The sequence below is a fragment of the Sitodiplosis mosellana genome, unplaced genomic scaffold (assembly GCF_009176505.1).
Source record: "Sitodiplosis mosellana isolate CC-2019 unplaced genomic scaffold, AAFC_SMos_1.0 Smas_scaffold_6226, whole genome shotgun sequence".
NCBI classification, from domain to species: Eukaryota; Metazoa; Arthropoda; class Insecta; order Diptera; family Cecidomyiidae; genus Sitodiplosis; species Sitodiplosis mosellana.
This window is the reverse complement of record NW_022601467.1, coordinates 10,474,959-10,491,834: the sequence shown is the minus strand read 5'-3', so window position 1 is coordinate 10,491,834 and position 16,876 is coordinate 10,474,959. Positions and strand designations below refer to the sequence as shown.

The 16,876-nt window shown below is 37.2% G+C and overlaps 1 protein-coding gene across 2 annotated transcripts in view; it reads right to left on the bottom strand.

The window, feature by feature from the left end:
• The window catches only part of LOC129577874 (uncharacterized), a 92,785-nt gene that overhangs the window by 2,946 nt on the left and 72,963 nt on the right, over positions 1-16,876 (bottom strand). Inside the window, exons 4-9 of one of the 2 annotated variants that reach the window (XM_055465649.1) lie at positions 15,589-15,784; positions 1,135-1,279; positions 907-1,020; positions 589-794; positions 280-513; positions 11-195 (exon numbers count right to left, since the gene is read on the bottom strand). In XM_055465649.1, coding sequence (XP_055321624.1) covers positions 11-195; positions 280-513; positions 589-794; positions 907-1,020; positions 1,135-1,279; positions 15,589-15,784 — 1,080 coding nt within the window. The remainder of the gene's footprint in view (positions 1-10; positions 196-279; positions 514-588; positions 795-906; positions 1,021-1,134; positions 1,280-15,588; positions 15,785-16,876) is intronic. The other variant, XM_055465650.1, reaches the window with a different exon arrangement.

Below are 16,876 nucleotides of genomic sequence, written 5' to 3'. Positions count from 1 at the left end.
TAGAACATACATCTTCCGATTTCATATTGTCTTCATTTCTTACCAAATCGCTGGTCTGTGTGCCAACACTGTGCAAATGTACGGCCTTCGAATTGAACCATTCAGCTGGAGGAAATTGAGCGGAATAGGTTTCGATTTGACGTTGCTTCGATCGGCCACTTCGCCGGAACAGCCGTGATAATAAAGATGCTTTTTCTGAAAGCCAAAACCAAATCAGTTAAGCTCTTTCCTCTTTGTCGAGAAAAACTCAACTCAAGTAGTGAAAAAAAAGTAGATTACTTGGTGACGATGAGTCGGTGCTTTGATATTCCGAGCTGCTGCTGTCGGTGCCACAGTTGGCCAGTGTTTGGGCATAGTTTTTCGAAAGGCTTCTTGTTGATGCACATCGCTGTAATCGCTTCGATGAACCAAACAATCTCAGACTATGGCGACGATCTAGACTTCGTGGCGTGGGAAACGATGCACTCCTTCGTTTCGATGTTCGTGCATAAATGACTTTGTCATTGGGATTACCTATTTAACGAAAATTGCCGGAATAATTTTAATGATACTAATCATCAACATGAACAATCTTAATGCAAGGCATACCTCCGCAAATGACATCAGCCAGGTTTGTTTGAATGCACTGATGCGTTAAATCGCCGTCACGTTCAGTTGAAATCTCACCGTATAAATTGTGAACGGCCTCTGCGTTTGTCATCAAAATGGTTCTGGCATCGGTTGGTTCCATTGATTCCTCAAAGTTATCGGGGAAACCACGTTGACTGCGTGGTCTTGATCTGCTTCGCCTTCTCCTGTAATCCATTTATCGATTCATTGTAGAATTCAATTTTATATCAATTTTAATGTGGAAATCTTTTTGTACAGTAGAAATTCAATCGTGTCATATATGACGAAAATACGTACTCTGGTGTCACTATAAAGTATCCTTTAGCTGTTTGATAGATCTTTTTCTCTTGCATCAATTGGGCTAGACTGTCGTAAATCATTTCATTGCTTGGCTGTTGCATATGTGGAAACCTGTTTCAAACGAAACGAACAAAGACAGTGTTAAGGGAAAAAGTTGAACAAACACCGTCAAATGGAGAGAAAGAGAGAGAGAGAAAATATCATTTGTTGAAGATTAAAGCTTACCGCACTGATAATTTAACGCGTATATTTTCAATTGTGGCAGACTGTCCTTGTGATGTCAAATCCATGATGACGTCGCAAAGAGCCTCCGGCAATGGTGTGAATTGTCCTTGTACTGTCGGTGTTACGATGCAATCATCGATATCACCTGAAAAGAATCAGAACAAATTGCATCGATCCATTAATCGTTGTTTTTCTACTCTTTTTTTTTACTAAATTCTAATTAATTTCGGCGGATTTATTTTGCATTTTTACTTAAAATTATCTATAAACTACTTGTCGATAACAAGCAATTCAACGTAGCTGGCGGCATTTGTAATGGCGGTCAAGAAAGAAAAACACGAAAATCCGCTGAAAATGTTTATGACAAAAACTAAATCAATAAACGGTTAATTGGCACACGCGCACATTACATCCAAATTGGCAACATGGCCACCTTGAACGCACGATCATTTACACTTTACGAAACATGATCGTGATTTTTACCACACACACACACACATCAACGAAGCGAAGCAACAACAACTCACGCGGCACATGTGTGTGCTCTTTGCATGTGAAATTCCTCGTTCGAAGGCGTGTGAACATTTTTCTTCTACTCTGTTATAAATGAAATTTTGCCGAAGTTATGCAATGTGGCTTAAGTTCAATAGAAGCACGATGAAAAACAATCAACGGCTACCGTTTGCGCCAAATAGTGTGAAATTATCTATCCCGAAGATCAAATACCGATTTTCGAATGGAAAATGATACAGCGCGTCTTGGTTATCATTGGCTCATGTATAGCTGACTGGATGGCTGACTCTTGTCAACCAACACAAAATGACACATTGAATCATCAAATGATTTATTACATCAAATCACTGTGAAAAGGCTCTTTTACATGATCACAAATTATCCACTTAACCGATTGTGGTAATTGATTTGTAAAGCATTGCTTCTTTCTTCTCCATCATCTTCTTCCTCTTCAGTCATTCCTTCAACGAAACGATAAAGCAAAATCTTTTTTAACGCCAACTGGAAAGTCAATGAGGAAGAAAACGAAAAAAAAGTGTGCTTATGTGCTCCATCTTGGAAATTCAAGATGATCTAAAATTGGATTCAAGGCACCGTTTAAGTGGTTTCATTTTGACTGAAATGCTAATTATTTGCACGAGACATGCTTAATTTATTGTCCAGACATAACATAAATATGCCGAGTGTGATTGGCTTGATTCGTCTGCAAAGAGCCCGGCTGCTACCTGATTTCATGTCATTTTTCTTGCGATGGACAACTTTCTGTAAACGGCACTCTATCGTGCTCGAACTTTGAATTTGCATGAAGCTGAAAACTACACACATATATGTGTGTGTGTTCGATGATATGTGCGCACCCCATAAGCACAGCACATATTCGATGCTCGTCGTCGCGAAACAACAAATACATTGGTAGCCACACTATTATTTTTCTTCTTCGTCGTAGACGTTTGTTTTTCTCTTTCTTTCTCTATGTGTATTAAAGTGTAATTACATATGTGAGTATCGTTTAGAAATTAAGTATGTAATTTTATATAATTTGTTGGTATTTTTCTGGTATTTTGCATACATAAGTGGTTCTGTATTTCTGTTTACCTTTTAACAGTATTTCCTAAATGCGGTCTCGTTTTTCAACAAATATATCGTATTTACTCACTGTTCACAATGGCTCAAAAACAAATGGAAGACCGAAGAAATGGAATTTCAGTATCATTTTACAAATCTCGTAGCACTTTCGCTCTATACCGGGCGTTAGGTAGCATGCATACGCTTCGTTTCAAATTAAACTGATTTGAGACAGATAAAAAGCGATTAATTGCAATTTATGGAATCGAGTTGTTGCCAGCAACTTGCTGCACGTTGTGTGTGTGTAAAGGAGAAGCACCTAATGTTGATAAAATACTGTTTGATGGGCTTTTTGTTGTATTAAAAGAAAACTTCTAAAAACCTTTGAAGAAAAGTGCTAAATAACAATTCAAACGATAAACATAAGAATAGTTTTACAAGAAGCTCTTCACATTCGAATTCTCTTGCACTCACATGCGAACTGATTATCAGAAAAAAAATGTTCACCTCTAGAGTTCTAATGCTTTACGTAACATCCCATCAAACTAAATGAATAGTTTCAATGCGAAAACACAACCGAAGCGTACCATCATATTTTTTCTGCTCGTTTCGTTTGTGTAAAATCTGCAATTTTTTTTATTATGTCGTGGACAAAACGTCTGATATCAATCAGTTATATACACGGACATGGTCTTCTTTCAACTGTGTAACCATCTTACAAAATGTCATTTTGGCGACGAGCTCTTTTGTGTACTCCAGCTGAAATGTAATCGCGCTGAATGAGTGATTAATCATATTTCGCTGAAGTACATCGATCGTTGTGCAAATTTCATCAAAATATCCCATTCAATGGCCTAATTGGAGCCGCGAAATGTACAGCCAATGTACACGCGCGTCGTTGAAATATGAAACATGTGTATGTATAAAATAAATGGTCGCGTAACAATGTTTTTTGGTCGCCTAATTCGCACATTATTCTTGGGAAACTATCATTTCGGAAACCAGGCACGCTTTGACTTTTACTGTCGAAATATGATTAGTTACATAAGTGTTTCTCTCTCTGTGTGTGTATGTGAACATATCAGATCGCCCGTTGTTGTTGTTGTTGTTGTTGTTGTTGTTGTTGTTGTTGTTGTTGTGGAAAAACTGGAGCAAACATAATCCCCAAATGACGTCTTTAGTCTATTTCGCTTGTCGCGACCAAGATTAATTGAATAATGTAAATGAGCAGCTTTCGTTCGATTGTATTAGTTGCAAGAGAGCGAGAGCGAGTGCGAGAGAGAAAGAGAGAGAGGAAAAAATGACACGTGTTTGAAAGTGTGTGTGTGTGTGTGTGGCGCCATTTCCTTTTTAGCCACCGATTGGCTTATGATGTTTACATTTTTCCTCGGCTCAAAATTGTTGTATTCTAATCGATACGATTTCATACTTTCTTTTCAATGGGCGGACTGGATGTGTATTTCATAAACGTCAAAATTATCGCATGATCTTCAATTAGTTAATTCCAATCAATCGAAAGTAATTGACCGAGCAATAATAACGAATAAAATGGTCATTTTTTTCGGTGGAATTTATTCATTCGGGTTTGCGTGTCAACAGTCAATAAATATTTATTGAAAAACAAAAAAACGACATAGAAGAATAGTATATCGTCGCCGCTCAAGACAATGGTGAAACGATAATAATTTCAGTGAAATTGTTATGCTTCACATTATTCATTTCGTTTTTGATGTTCAAATGGAAAAATACGATGAAAAACGGTGAATTTTACATGGATTGGATGTGGGTTATGCAATTCAAACGCAAAGAAAGTGCATTGGACCCATTCATTGATGATTGAGTACATTACAAATGTATTTATAATAAGGAAAGGTAGATACACATTAATTTTCATCTCAAAATAGTGGCTAAATAATATGCAGGTGATTATGCGCATGTGACACTAGCATTTCGAATGTCGACGCAAATTCAAAGTATTTCGTCTGGTGAGCAACCGAATCATTTATCGTATCGCATTACACTCAATTGGATTTGTGTTTTTACTTTCATTTTTGTCTCCGTATGGGTGTGTTTGCGCTCGCAAAAGATGACGAATGTGAGGATATTCTTCACATTGTAATGGCTACGACCAAGAGAAATGAAATGTTATCTAAACAATTTCACTATTGATTCAAGAATTTAAAACATAAACATAAGCCATTGACTGTAATCACATGAGATATTTAGCAGTGATTAATTATTAAGCTGACTCTTCACGCCATTTCTCTCTCTCTCTCTCAATTCGAATTGGTCAGCCCGGTTGTGTTTACCGAGCTGTATGGTAGTTTCACTTTGTTAAATTCACTTCCGATTGGAGCAATACTTTTGGTTTCTACGAGAAAAAAAAGTGGCAGAAAAACGCAAAACATCAATCTGGTCATTTTTCACTAAAAAAGAAACTAGAACTTGTTAGCGAATGGAATTTTGTGTGTAAAGAATCAGGCAAAATTGAGCTTCTGTCCCAGAGGCAATGAGAGCGTGCATTTTCGCCGCTTCGAGGCTTAGATAGCATAGTTTGTTGTTTATGCACATCGCGATTGGATGGAATGTCTTCGCTTTCAGCCATTTAATTTATGCAGTTATCTAAATCGGGCGACTTGACTTTATCGATGCATTTATGCTGCAAATTGGCGATCACTTGACGCGCATGTACAGTGTGCTTACCGTGCATGTCATTGCCTCTTTTTTCTCTATCTCTCTCTCTCTCTCAGTGGCTGACTCTGCCGTTAAAACTCGATTCTTTTAAACGATCGCATTAGTTGGTTGTAACGTGAATAAATTATAGCTCTGATATGGAATTAGCTATTCACACGGCTCGATTTGGTTTGATTGCTCGGAGCGCACGCGCGCATGAGTGTCATTTGTGCGCACTTGGAAATCAAATTCAAAGAATTTTGTTTACTACACACAAATAATACCAAATCCAAATAAATGGGACACTTTTTTCTCTGATTCTCCATCTCTCTTCATCTTCACTTCATTTTGTTTATTAAGCGGTAACACGAAAATTAGCTAATCGATTCATTTAAGAATTGACAACGGCAGAGAAATATGTGTTTTGTACGTGAAGAGATGCAAGCACAAACCATCAAAAGCTTTTATTTCGATTTGTTCGTGGCGTTCCTTCGCAAACGTAATCTTCATTGAAATTTCTATCATCGCAAAAACACAAAAAGTGACTTAAGTGAAAATAATAAAAACTGATTATGGACCGTTGGGTCGCTCACAACTCTGACCTATCTGGCAGTACATTCTTTTTTGCTGTTTCTGTTTGCCGTTGACTCTCTTCTCTTGACTCAGTCTTCATTTTAATTTTAACCTTTCAGTTTTTCTTGAGCCGCATATGTGCAAAACGGTTTTGCGCCGTTCCACGACAACGACGACGGCCGACCGACGATGCTTTCGAACAGAGATGCGCGTTACGAAATCGCGAAATGTCGGCCAGGGCTTGAGTAACAAAGTGGCGTTTCAATTTTTTTTTATATTCATTCCGTTGTAAAGCCATGATTCGTATTATAATAATATATCATGCTCCGAAATTTTTGCTTCACTACATGAACAAGACATTTATTCAAAACAAATATGCTACGAACGGGCGGTATCAGCAGCTTAATTAGCTCGTTCGTTAAGCCATGTCGCGTAGATTTGTCGTCATAGCGCACACCAAACAATTTCAACCATTTTCAAACGTTTGATTTCTCTGTTGCACCTTTGAATTTCCGCAATAAATTCCATAGAAAAGTGCAAACAATGCACACACACATTTCGTAAAATGCAACACATTTCTTAGAATATTGGAATTGATGCAGAAAAATTGTGAGTGTACAGAGAAAAAAACAACCAGCAACGAAATTGGTAAATACGCAAATGCAATCGAAAGGGTGAACAAAGGTAATGCTAAAATGAGTGCTACTTAATCAAAGATAAATAGAAAATGAAACGCTGACAATTGGGAAAAGTGTAACTTGGTCCCAAGCATTGAATAAAGCATTAAAATCAGTGATTCGAATGGACGTTAGTGAGAATTCGAGGTGTAAATGTAAATAACACTCTTCGCGAAAAAATAATAATAATTGTTGCCATTGAGAGTTGCACAGATTTGGTGGCTAATAAATGTACATACATGTGAGCAAAACAAATGAACAGAAACAGAGTTGAAAACTAGTCGCTACGCCGAGAGTCACATAGAAGTGGCCGTTCGTCTGCGATGTTTGGTGCGTGCCGATTGGAAAATTGCACAGAATATTTCAGGCAACAACAAAACCGATGAGAAGAAAAAAACATGGATATCTAATTAATAACCATTTAATTGGACAGCATATGGCTGCGTAATTGCATATAATTAAAGTGATTTAGATTGAACCCTGACACCGACTACACAGCTAAATCCCACGTAGCGAACCGGGCGGCGATGATATGTTTGTGTTCAAAGAAATTGTGCTGGCAGGCAATGGTAACAACAACATTACCATATTTGAAATGTCTTGCTCTCACACGTGGCTTCATGCAAGCCCCCGATGCTAATTCCGAGCACGCTGTTTCCTGCACTGAGAAATTTCACTCGATGACGGCGGCGCGTACAGCGTACACTCAAGTCTTTCGTATATGCACGATAATCGAATGGCAAACCGAAAAAGACTTGCTTATTTCAACGGAGATTTAATTTCTCTCGGTTGTGACTTGTGACACACGATTTGAAATTGAAAAAAAAAAAACAACAACAACCAGCACAGATGGATACCAATCACATCGCATCGGTGATCGAACCGACGGAATATGCGTTTAAAATGTGTCAATCGTACCGATAGGCCTGAACATCAAATTTAAAAACTCTGTACTCCAAACATGCGTACGCATTTGAATTGAATGAAAAGCAGACGGAAAAAATTAGACAAATCGAACGGGACTATTGTTCCGAATAAATGCGAGCAACGATGACCTGAACACAGTAAGAACGATAGCTACGGTCGTCAATTGAACCGATTTTCCAGAAATTAAAAGTGCTGCGTTGTCAAGCCAATCAAAGACTTTCCATTCGATTGGCCGAATCATCACCTAGTGTGGCCGTACCACTATTTCGATCAGTGGATAGTGCGTTTTTCTTTCTTTTATTCTTTCTTTTTTTTCCATTGTTGTCTCTTAATTGATGCGTTTTTGCACTATGTAATGCTTTAATATAAATCATTGTGTCAGCGCGTATATAATTATTTTATTTCAGGAACAGCAACTAAAACAACCAACAAACAATCAAAGCAAATACGAAAATGCCGTGAAAAATAAAAGATAAAAGGAATGAAGAACGGCGAAGAGAAGTTGGATGAATAAAAAAAACTAATTGAACGAAGATAACATACGATTTTTTTTTTGCATAATTTGTCTGCGCAAAGGTGAAAATATGACAGCCAGGTAGTCGAGATAGATGGTGAGTGAGCGCTCGTTCGTTCGCTCACTTGCCGAGTGCTTATTTTACGCATACACACACGAGGCGATTTTAATACGATTTTCATTGATCGATTTCACGGTCTCAGACTTTCGCTACTTTCCTTTTACACCGTGAGCCTTTTGCAATTTGTTCGGCGTGAACATAAAATGAGAACGACAAACAACGGCACTTCGTACTGTGCGCGTGCGCGCGGGTATGTGTATATATATGAAAAGCCAGCAGTAAAGAAAGAGGTATGTATAGGTATACACAAAACAAAGCTAATTCTCGACCGCTGATCAATGAAGGTCGTCATTTAGATGCCCGCATCAGCACGAATCAAAACTAGACGAGAAGTGTGAATGAAAAAAATGAACGACGAAAAAGAAACAGCCAAACACACTCACACACACACACGCAGGCAGAAAAGTTTACTTTGTGTTTTTAGTGACAGTTTAATAGCCCGAACACTCGACGATGTGTTTACCATGCTTTCAACATTATAATTCCGAAAGAGTTGAAAGAGTCTTTCATTTTGCCATTAATTGCTGCTTGGCTCGTCGCTGCTACCATACATTTATTCTATTTGCAAAAACGCCCTTTTCTTATCTGCTTATCTTTTATCGTGCTGTGCAATCGCTGTTTTATGTGCAAGGCCGTTGGCAATAATTTCTTCTGTCAATGCCATCATAAAATTGAGAGCAGAAAAAAATATGACTCAACTTTTTAAAATATGAATTGACAACGGATATTAAATCAATTTTCGCCTTGTCCATAATTTATTGGCTTCGATTTTCTTCTTCTTTAGAGATGCAGAAAAAAAACACAAAGATCCTTGGATTTATTTTCCCTGATAAACGGCACCGTTCGCTTAAACTTCTCACGAACAATATGATGAGTTATGCTGTAAAGAAAGTTTTCCCTCTGAATCATCTTCTCCGCCTGAAACACATCCCATTTGCCATCTAGATGTAATGCGAATGATGTGTGAGGCCAATTGCATATTGCTGAAGAGCCGATGATTTACATGCTAAATGGCGGCAGTTTTTGCACAAAAAAAGCAAATTGTGAGTGATACGTGACAGACGACGTTGATTTCGCTGTCAACCGACAGCAGCACAATTAAAACCAATAGACAACTGGTTTGTTTTTTCTTTTAATATCTTGCACTCGGCCAACCTCACTTTTAACTCATTTCGATGTTTAATTGATTTTAATGTATGACTATTTGCTTATGATTTAAGTGATGTATGGCATCCATTTACGATGGTACGTGCATGTTCAGTTGATTCAGTCGCTGTCCCGCAGAGAATCGAAATGGAAGTTGGCTTTTATTTTTTTTATTAATGAAATCGTGTCCGAGCATATGTTGAAAATTATATCGCAGTATGCACTCTGTTTTTCTTTTCGCTCTACGACTGCTATTAATAGTTGATACATGAATGGAAAATGTTATGAATTCACGTTTGAAATAGAATTGCTAGCAGAAAAGCTCCTGAGAGGCCAAATTTTTTAACTTGCTTTGCAGTGCTTGTTGGTGTATGTGTGTGTGTTTGTGATGGAATGATACACAACGAATCCCGTTTGATTTATATGCACTTTCTGTACATCAAATGGGCCAATCGGCTGCAAATTTTCGCCAGAAATTCGCATAAGCACCACCGAAATACTGACATCATTGTTCTACCCCTTGATTTAATATATCATGACAATGCCGATGAATGAACTTTAACTTTGCATGAATGATTGTTCAACACGAACCGAGATATTCAACACCGAAAAAAGCCACACACAACAATCACATAAAACAATCGATTTTATTTCATTAAATCAAAGAAGAAGCAGCTGAAGCTGAGGGAAAAACTCCATTTTACGTCCTAAACACGTCCGGATGCATTTGTGTATGGCATAAATTGTAAACTTTGCTCAGCTTGAAATCTCAAAACAATACAATCATTCATACCAAATATCATGTTTTAAATCAGTTATGGTCGTTCATTCGTTGTTTTATTTTTATCTCTTTTCATTTCGATTTGAAGTAAAATGTAGCGAAATTCATGACGAACTCGCTGGCTCATTCTGCAAATCAAATGTAATTACAATGGATATGGTGAATAGCAACGAAAAGAATCGAAAACAAAAAATATTGGCAAAAATAGAAACAGTGATAATGTGGAGCTCATTTTGATATCGATCCCAAAAGATGTTCACATGAGAGAAGGCTAGGAAGGGAAAGAAAAACAAGAAGTTCAATTTGAATTGATGCCAATAGTTTTGCTTCAACAATTTCTTCTCGACAAAAGATAGGCAATCAAAAAAAAAACACCAGAAGAAATATGTTGCCTACAGTGCACAACAATCGTTGGCTTCAATAAATACACAATTCACATAAATAACGAAAAACCGACAAAAAAAAAGCAATTGCATTGACGATGATCTGCCGACATTTTTGCTACTCTATACACGCTGCTTTCATTTATATTGTGCCATTATTATAAATGTTTGTTGGCAAAGAAGGAAATATATTGATTTTAATAACACATTCGTTGTGCCTAAGATTCATCATACGCTATAAGTATACGTTGACCCAAAGGCAAACAAAGGTTAAAACAAATATGTGTACGAAACCATCAAAACGATGAACGAAATGCACGAAAAATGTACTTCCATTGTGAAAATGGCAAACGATGAGCGAACGTTTTTCAATGAGTTCTGGTTTTTTTTTTTGTCGAAATATCTTACGAAAATTTGAACAATGCGAACCAAAATTAGGCACTTTTATTTTAAGCGAAGCGTTGACGTCGTTGCTGTTGCCATTGGTCAGCATTATCTAATTACTAATCATTTTGAATCATTCGTTTATGTGTGAACGGAGTCAATGCAAAATAGATTGAGGAGTGCGAGAGCGCGCGTGCGCGCGTGGTGTAATCGTGAACTTGAAATCTCTGGTGCCGGTTGATTAATTCGCATAACGTTCGAATACAATGAACATCGAAATATGGCAAAAAAATAATTAAAGGTTTCATTCCGTGCCGCATATCATTTTTTGTTGCTCGTTGCTTGGTTAACTCCCCGCTAGCTCTCTGTCTCTATTTGACAAAGAAAATACATCGCGGTATTTGGATGACCTCAGTAAATTGTTCACAGATTTTGGTCATGTCATATGTAACACATAAACCGTACACGATTTCTCACAACACAACGATCATCATAATTCATTATTTCGCGTGTTAATAAAATTTCTATTGAATAGAATGCGATATGAGCAAAACGGAACAATACCAACACAACACAGCACACAATTTCCAATGAATAGCGATTGAAAGCGAATTCAATTTACACAAACCCAAAGAGTTTGGTTGTGAAAGGGGTCTATATGATTTTTTCTTTTTTGTTGTTGCTTGCAGAACGAATCCGTGGTGAGAGACACACACAGAGAGAGAGAGAGAGTTGGATGAACTCAAAGTTTGCAAATCATCGATTTTTCGGAATCATGTGGCAACCACAAATGACCTCAAATCGATTTTGTGTGCAATGCGGAAAATCCGAGATTGTCGTCAACTAAATATTGAATTTGTCGTTTCAAACGCGACATATTAAGGCATCCATATAGTATATAATTATTTTATGATTGCTCTGAAAATGGTTCGACTCGGCCACAAATATTCAATGACGTTTTCCAATGAATTTCTTTGCTTGTCATGTGTGCAACTCGATATGTGGTTTTTTGTTGAAGTTGTTGTTTTTGCATGAGCACGATGCCGTTTTCATATTGAAATAGTGATGATAGAGTGCAGGCCTATAACAAAATATCGTTAATAGATGGTTATAAGGGAGTTGTTGTGTGTGTGTGTGTGTGTGTGTGTGTGTTCGGAATGATGAAGTGCCGTTGGCGATACTTGAGATCATTTAATTTCAATGAAAGCATTAATAGAAATGTTTCATATCACACAAAAAATGGTATGTTCGATCGATGCATGAATTTAATGCCATGTGATAAAGTTGACGAGATAGTTGTGCGGTTGTTGTGGTCGTGGCAAATTCAATATTAGAATATGATAATCATTACGGTGGTACTTAAAGTTTTCGATGGATTGACGCCAGCCAACAGCAACAAACTTAAACACAAAAAAATGCGACTGACCGAATTGTCAATTAGTTTTGAAATCAATAAAACGTTCGTACAGGTAAAGATGAAGAATATCTGTCGATTGCCGTCCAAGTCACATCACTCTATTTCATTTGGTATACACGAGTATTCGTCGAATATTTCCTCTCACATGCAATGGAGCAGAATTTATGCATTATGCCACCAGAAAAGTATATTTATGGTAATTTAAATTCATGTGATTGCCTACAGCTATAATAATGCTGGCATGTGCTATTACTCCAAACATCTAAATTATACATCATTGAATCGATGATGACCAATCGATCGCATCGTTTCATTCGTGTGCTTCGCTTGAGTTTTCTCTTTTCGTTTGGCCAACAGAATTTTAAATTCACTAATCAAGTGATTTGCTTCAATTTTCGACTAACACGAGAACCGAATCAAGTGATTCCAGTGGAAATACACGTCGAAAATGGTCCACCGAATCTATCAATTAGTGAATATATTAATCAATTTTGGCAGATAACGATGATTTGCGATTGCATAATCACATCACATATCACCGATCATTTTTGGATGCAAAGTGGCCATGGATGATCGATGAAATTGGAATAATTTCAGGTTCGTGTTTGGATACGTCGCAATGAAATTGTTTTCGTTGGTGTGTCATGAAAATATGCGTGGAATGTGTTCAATTTTGTGATTCAGTGTAAACGATTTTGACAATTATGTGCTGCGTTGAGGAAAGAAATTCAATGAAAATGTCGTGTTTCGTCATGCGAAGAATTAGAAGTGAAACAGAAATGAAAATTGTAAAATAAATCAAGCGAATCGCGCTTATTTCAAATGCCAACTCAAAATCGGTTGCCATGTAGACGACTGGAACATAAAAAGCAGTCGCATACATAGAGCAAGAAAATCTCTGGCTGTAATAATGAAATGTCCTTTGCAATGTCATCCGTCCACAATTGGCATGACTAAATAAAAGCTAAACTAATATACTAACATCTTGTGTGTGTTTGCTTTTGATTTGGAGATATTGTTAGACGTTTTGCACCGACACAGCCACCACAATCGACGACGCTGAATGGTGATTCTGGCGCATTGTTGATTTATTTATTTATTGTACGGTGACAATAAATTGAATGCAGGCCAGGTAATGCATAGCACTGATAAGCGGCCACACCATACAGAATTGTGTTGATTCAAAAGCATATATGGTCAATGATTTCAAGCAAATTCATGGCAACCAATCTTATATGCACAGACAAACAACGCCGTGTGTACTATTCTCAAATCAACTCAATCAAAATAACAACCAATAAATATGATCGCACGCGTGCAAAGTTTGCAAACAAATACAGCCAATTCAAGCCTCAACACAATAAATTTGAATGCAATTTTTTCACGTACACATCGTCGATTTGTAACTTGACCGTGCAAAGCGATAGAGTTTTTTTTTAATTTCATGATTTTTTTCAACAACAACAAAAAAATAACGGAGCGCAGTGGAAATGATAGCCACTGCATTTACTCACATCGCTCGTGGTTTTGTAGGTCAAACATTTGTAATTCGATGTCATGACTTAAACTTATCTCATCTTTTAAGCGGCAACGATTCGGTTCGGGTTCATTATCAACCGATGTGACCGATTTGCCATTTGCCATTTGAAATGATCAACTCAAAACATTTTATCGATTCGACTTGGATTGACTTGATTCAACACTTTTGCTCTTTTATTACATATTTAGTAGAAAAAAGAAAACTATTTGGTTCTTTCAACTTGATTGAGAGTCAAGTCATAAACATCGTCGTACATTACGGACAACTGAATTGGAATGTTTTGTGTTTTGATCCATTCATTTTTTTCTATTGTAATGGATTTTAAAATAAACGTTCAGAATATCGGTATTGTAATAATGGCTGCTGCTGCCAAATGGGTTTGATCTCAAATATTTCCATCGCCAAAATCAAATAATGAATATTCTATTCACACTCTAATAGAACGCTTCACCAAACCAATTTTTTTCTGAATTCTTTACAAACAGATGTACCAATCTCGCTTCTTTTTCGTTTCTCTTCTTTTTTTTGGCCAAGTCAAAACTGATCAAGGCAATGTCATTAATTTGAATCAGACGAATCTTTAAAATGCCCAATTGCTGTTCGGAAAATCGAACATGAATAGAAATCGACAGTCATACAATTGATCGCAATCAACTGTGCTGGCGTCAGAAAAGACATTCATTGTCGTTATCTTACGACTAGACTGCTGAAAGTAACGCATCTTTTTTCCTCATCTTCTTTCTTCTCTCTTCATTTCTTTGGCATAAAGGTTATTAACACCGGGTCGATTCAATTCGAATGCAAAAAAAAGAACCTAATCCTATTTTAGCTTATGAATGTATGTCGATACTTTTTAGCTATTTTTGAACTAGTCAATAAATTTTAATCACTACTGATTTCAATCAGCAAAATTTATTCATTTCCAAATTAGAAGAAAAGAATCGCTTTTTCTATGGCTATCGCAGAAATTTTGTTTACTTCAAAACGAAATCGAAGTGCCTGCACGGTTTTTCGTTGCGATCACGCCAAAACCAACGACAAACAAAGACATTCAAATGCGCGTGCGCGCGCGCCATGATTGTTGACATCGTTATGAAAATTGAAACGTTTTTGAAACAAAACAACACGAAAATGATTGTATTTCCATTATTTGAGTTTTGAGTTAAAACAAAAGAAAATACACACAAACCCACATACACCAATTGTGTGTTGTAATTTCTGTAGAATTTGTGAATTGGCCCATTAAATTTCGATGTCGTGAGAATCATCTCTGGGCGATAGAATGGAATCGGATCAATTCGAACCACACCAACAAACGGCCAAATGAAATGGGCTTGATGGAAAAAATGATATACATTTGGCGCATACAGTTTACCAATTTGGTTCGACAACATTGCGATTTAATTGGTTTCATGAATGCTTATGGATGTTTTGAATTCTGGACGAATTTATAAACGAAAGCAATAATATAATTATAGTTGCAACTATTTGTTGTTGTTGTTTCCTTTGTCTTCTGTTTATCTTATCGAAAAAAGCAGTCATTTTCCAATTTATTTTCTTTCTTCACGAGTTAACAATATTTTCTCAAGACGAAACGAGGCGTGTTGTCGTTGGCCGCGATTGAACGGCTTGAAAATCGGCCGTCATCCATTGATGCAAATCGATGGGAGGGAAACAAGTAGTTTAGTTTTTCGGGGCAATTTTTCTTTTTGTTGTTATTTTCGTGTGTTTGTGACTTACCGACCGCACTGATGACATAAGTAGCTGGCGGTTTCAAAACGCTTCTTGCATATGCTCCGCGTAAAACTTCTAGAGCGCATGGGTCAGCCGTGACTAACAGCATCCCTGGAGCAACATGACCGGCATATTTTAACGCTCTTGTTGCTGCAGTTAATGGCCCATTCCACCAACATTGCGAATTTGCAGCGAGAAAATTCTGTAAAAAAAAGAGAATATTTATGATTAAAAAAATTACAAATAGAGAGAAAAAAGCAAACACATAAGCAGAAACGAATGCTTGAAACAGTGGAGCAAAGGAATAGAAATGAGAGAGAAATTGTACACAGATTAAAGCAATTGAGTCAAGAAAATAAAAATGCCAATAATAAATTCAACGTGCAGATGGTCGCGGCTAGAAGCCGACCAAAGGGAATAGCACAACGGTAATGAAGTAACAGGGAGAAAATGTGACCGGTGAAATGGGAAAATGGTGCATAAAATTACAAGTCCACGAGCCGAATGTAAAAACAGTAAAGCGCGAGATGAATAAAGAGAAGAAAATTAAGCAGCAAACAGCAAACACACACACACACATACGAATAAATCTACTGGAAAATGATCTAAAAGCAACAAAAACGGCCGAGAAAATCTCTCACTCACTCTCTCTTTAGCTCCCTACGGTAGACGTTATGGAAAATTATTCGTGTACTAACAACGATTTTAATATTCTGCTAATGGCAAAACAATAACAATAATCACTATTTGTAACGGTCCATTTTGTAGTGCGATGTCAGTATGGTACCGACAATATGCACAAATGTGAAGCGACATGGGATTGTGTGGCAGAAGAAAAGAAAAGGCAGTTCATTTGCTGCCTGTGAGAGATGCCACAGCGCGCCGCGAAGCGATATATCGCCACATATTTTGTGAAATCACATCGTACACACAGGCTCAGACTACTCTCAACTCTCTTGAGAGAGAGAGAGAGAGAGAGAGAGAGAGAGAGAGAATGTCTACGGACACTTGCGAAAGTATCACTTTGAATTAAAGCCACCTTTCTCCCAATATTAGTGTTTTATTATTCAGCGAATCTGATTACAAATAAGGACCAATGCCGTCGCCGAACATCAAACAAAGGGAACGCGAATGAAACCACACTTGAAACAAAACTTAATTGCATACGCATCTGTAACCCAAAGCGCACACGATCGCAATAACAATAACAGAAACGAAAACATGGCAAATATCAAGCAAAAGCATTTGGCTTTTGTTGCACATTTTTTGCGCTTCAAATGGACCGGATTTCTAT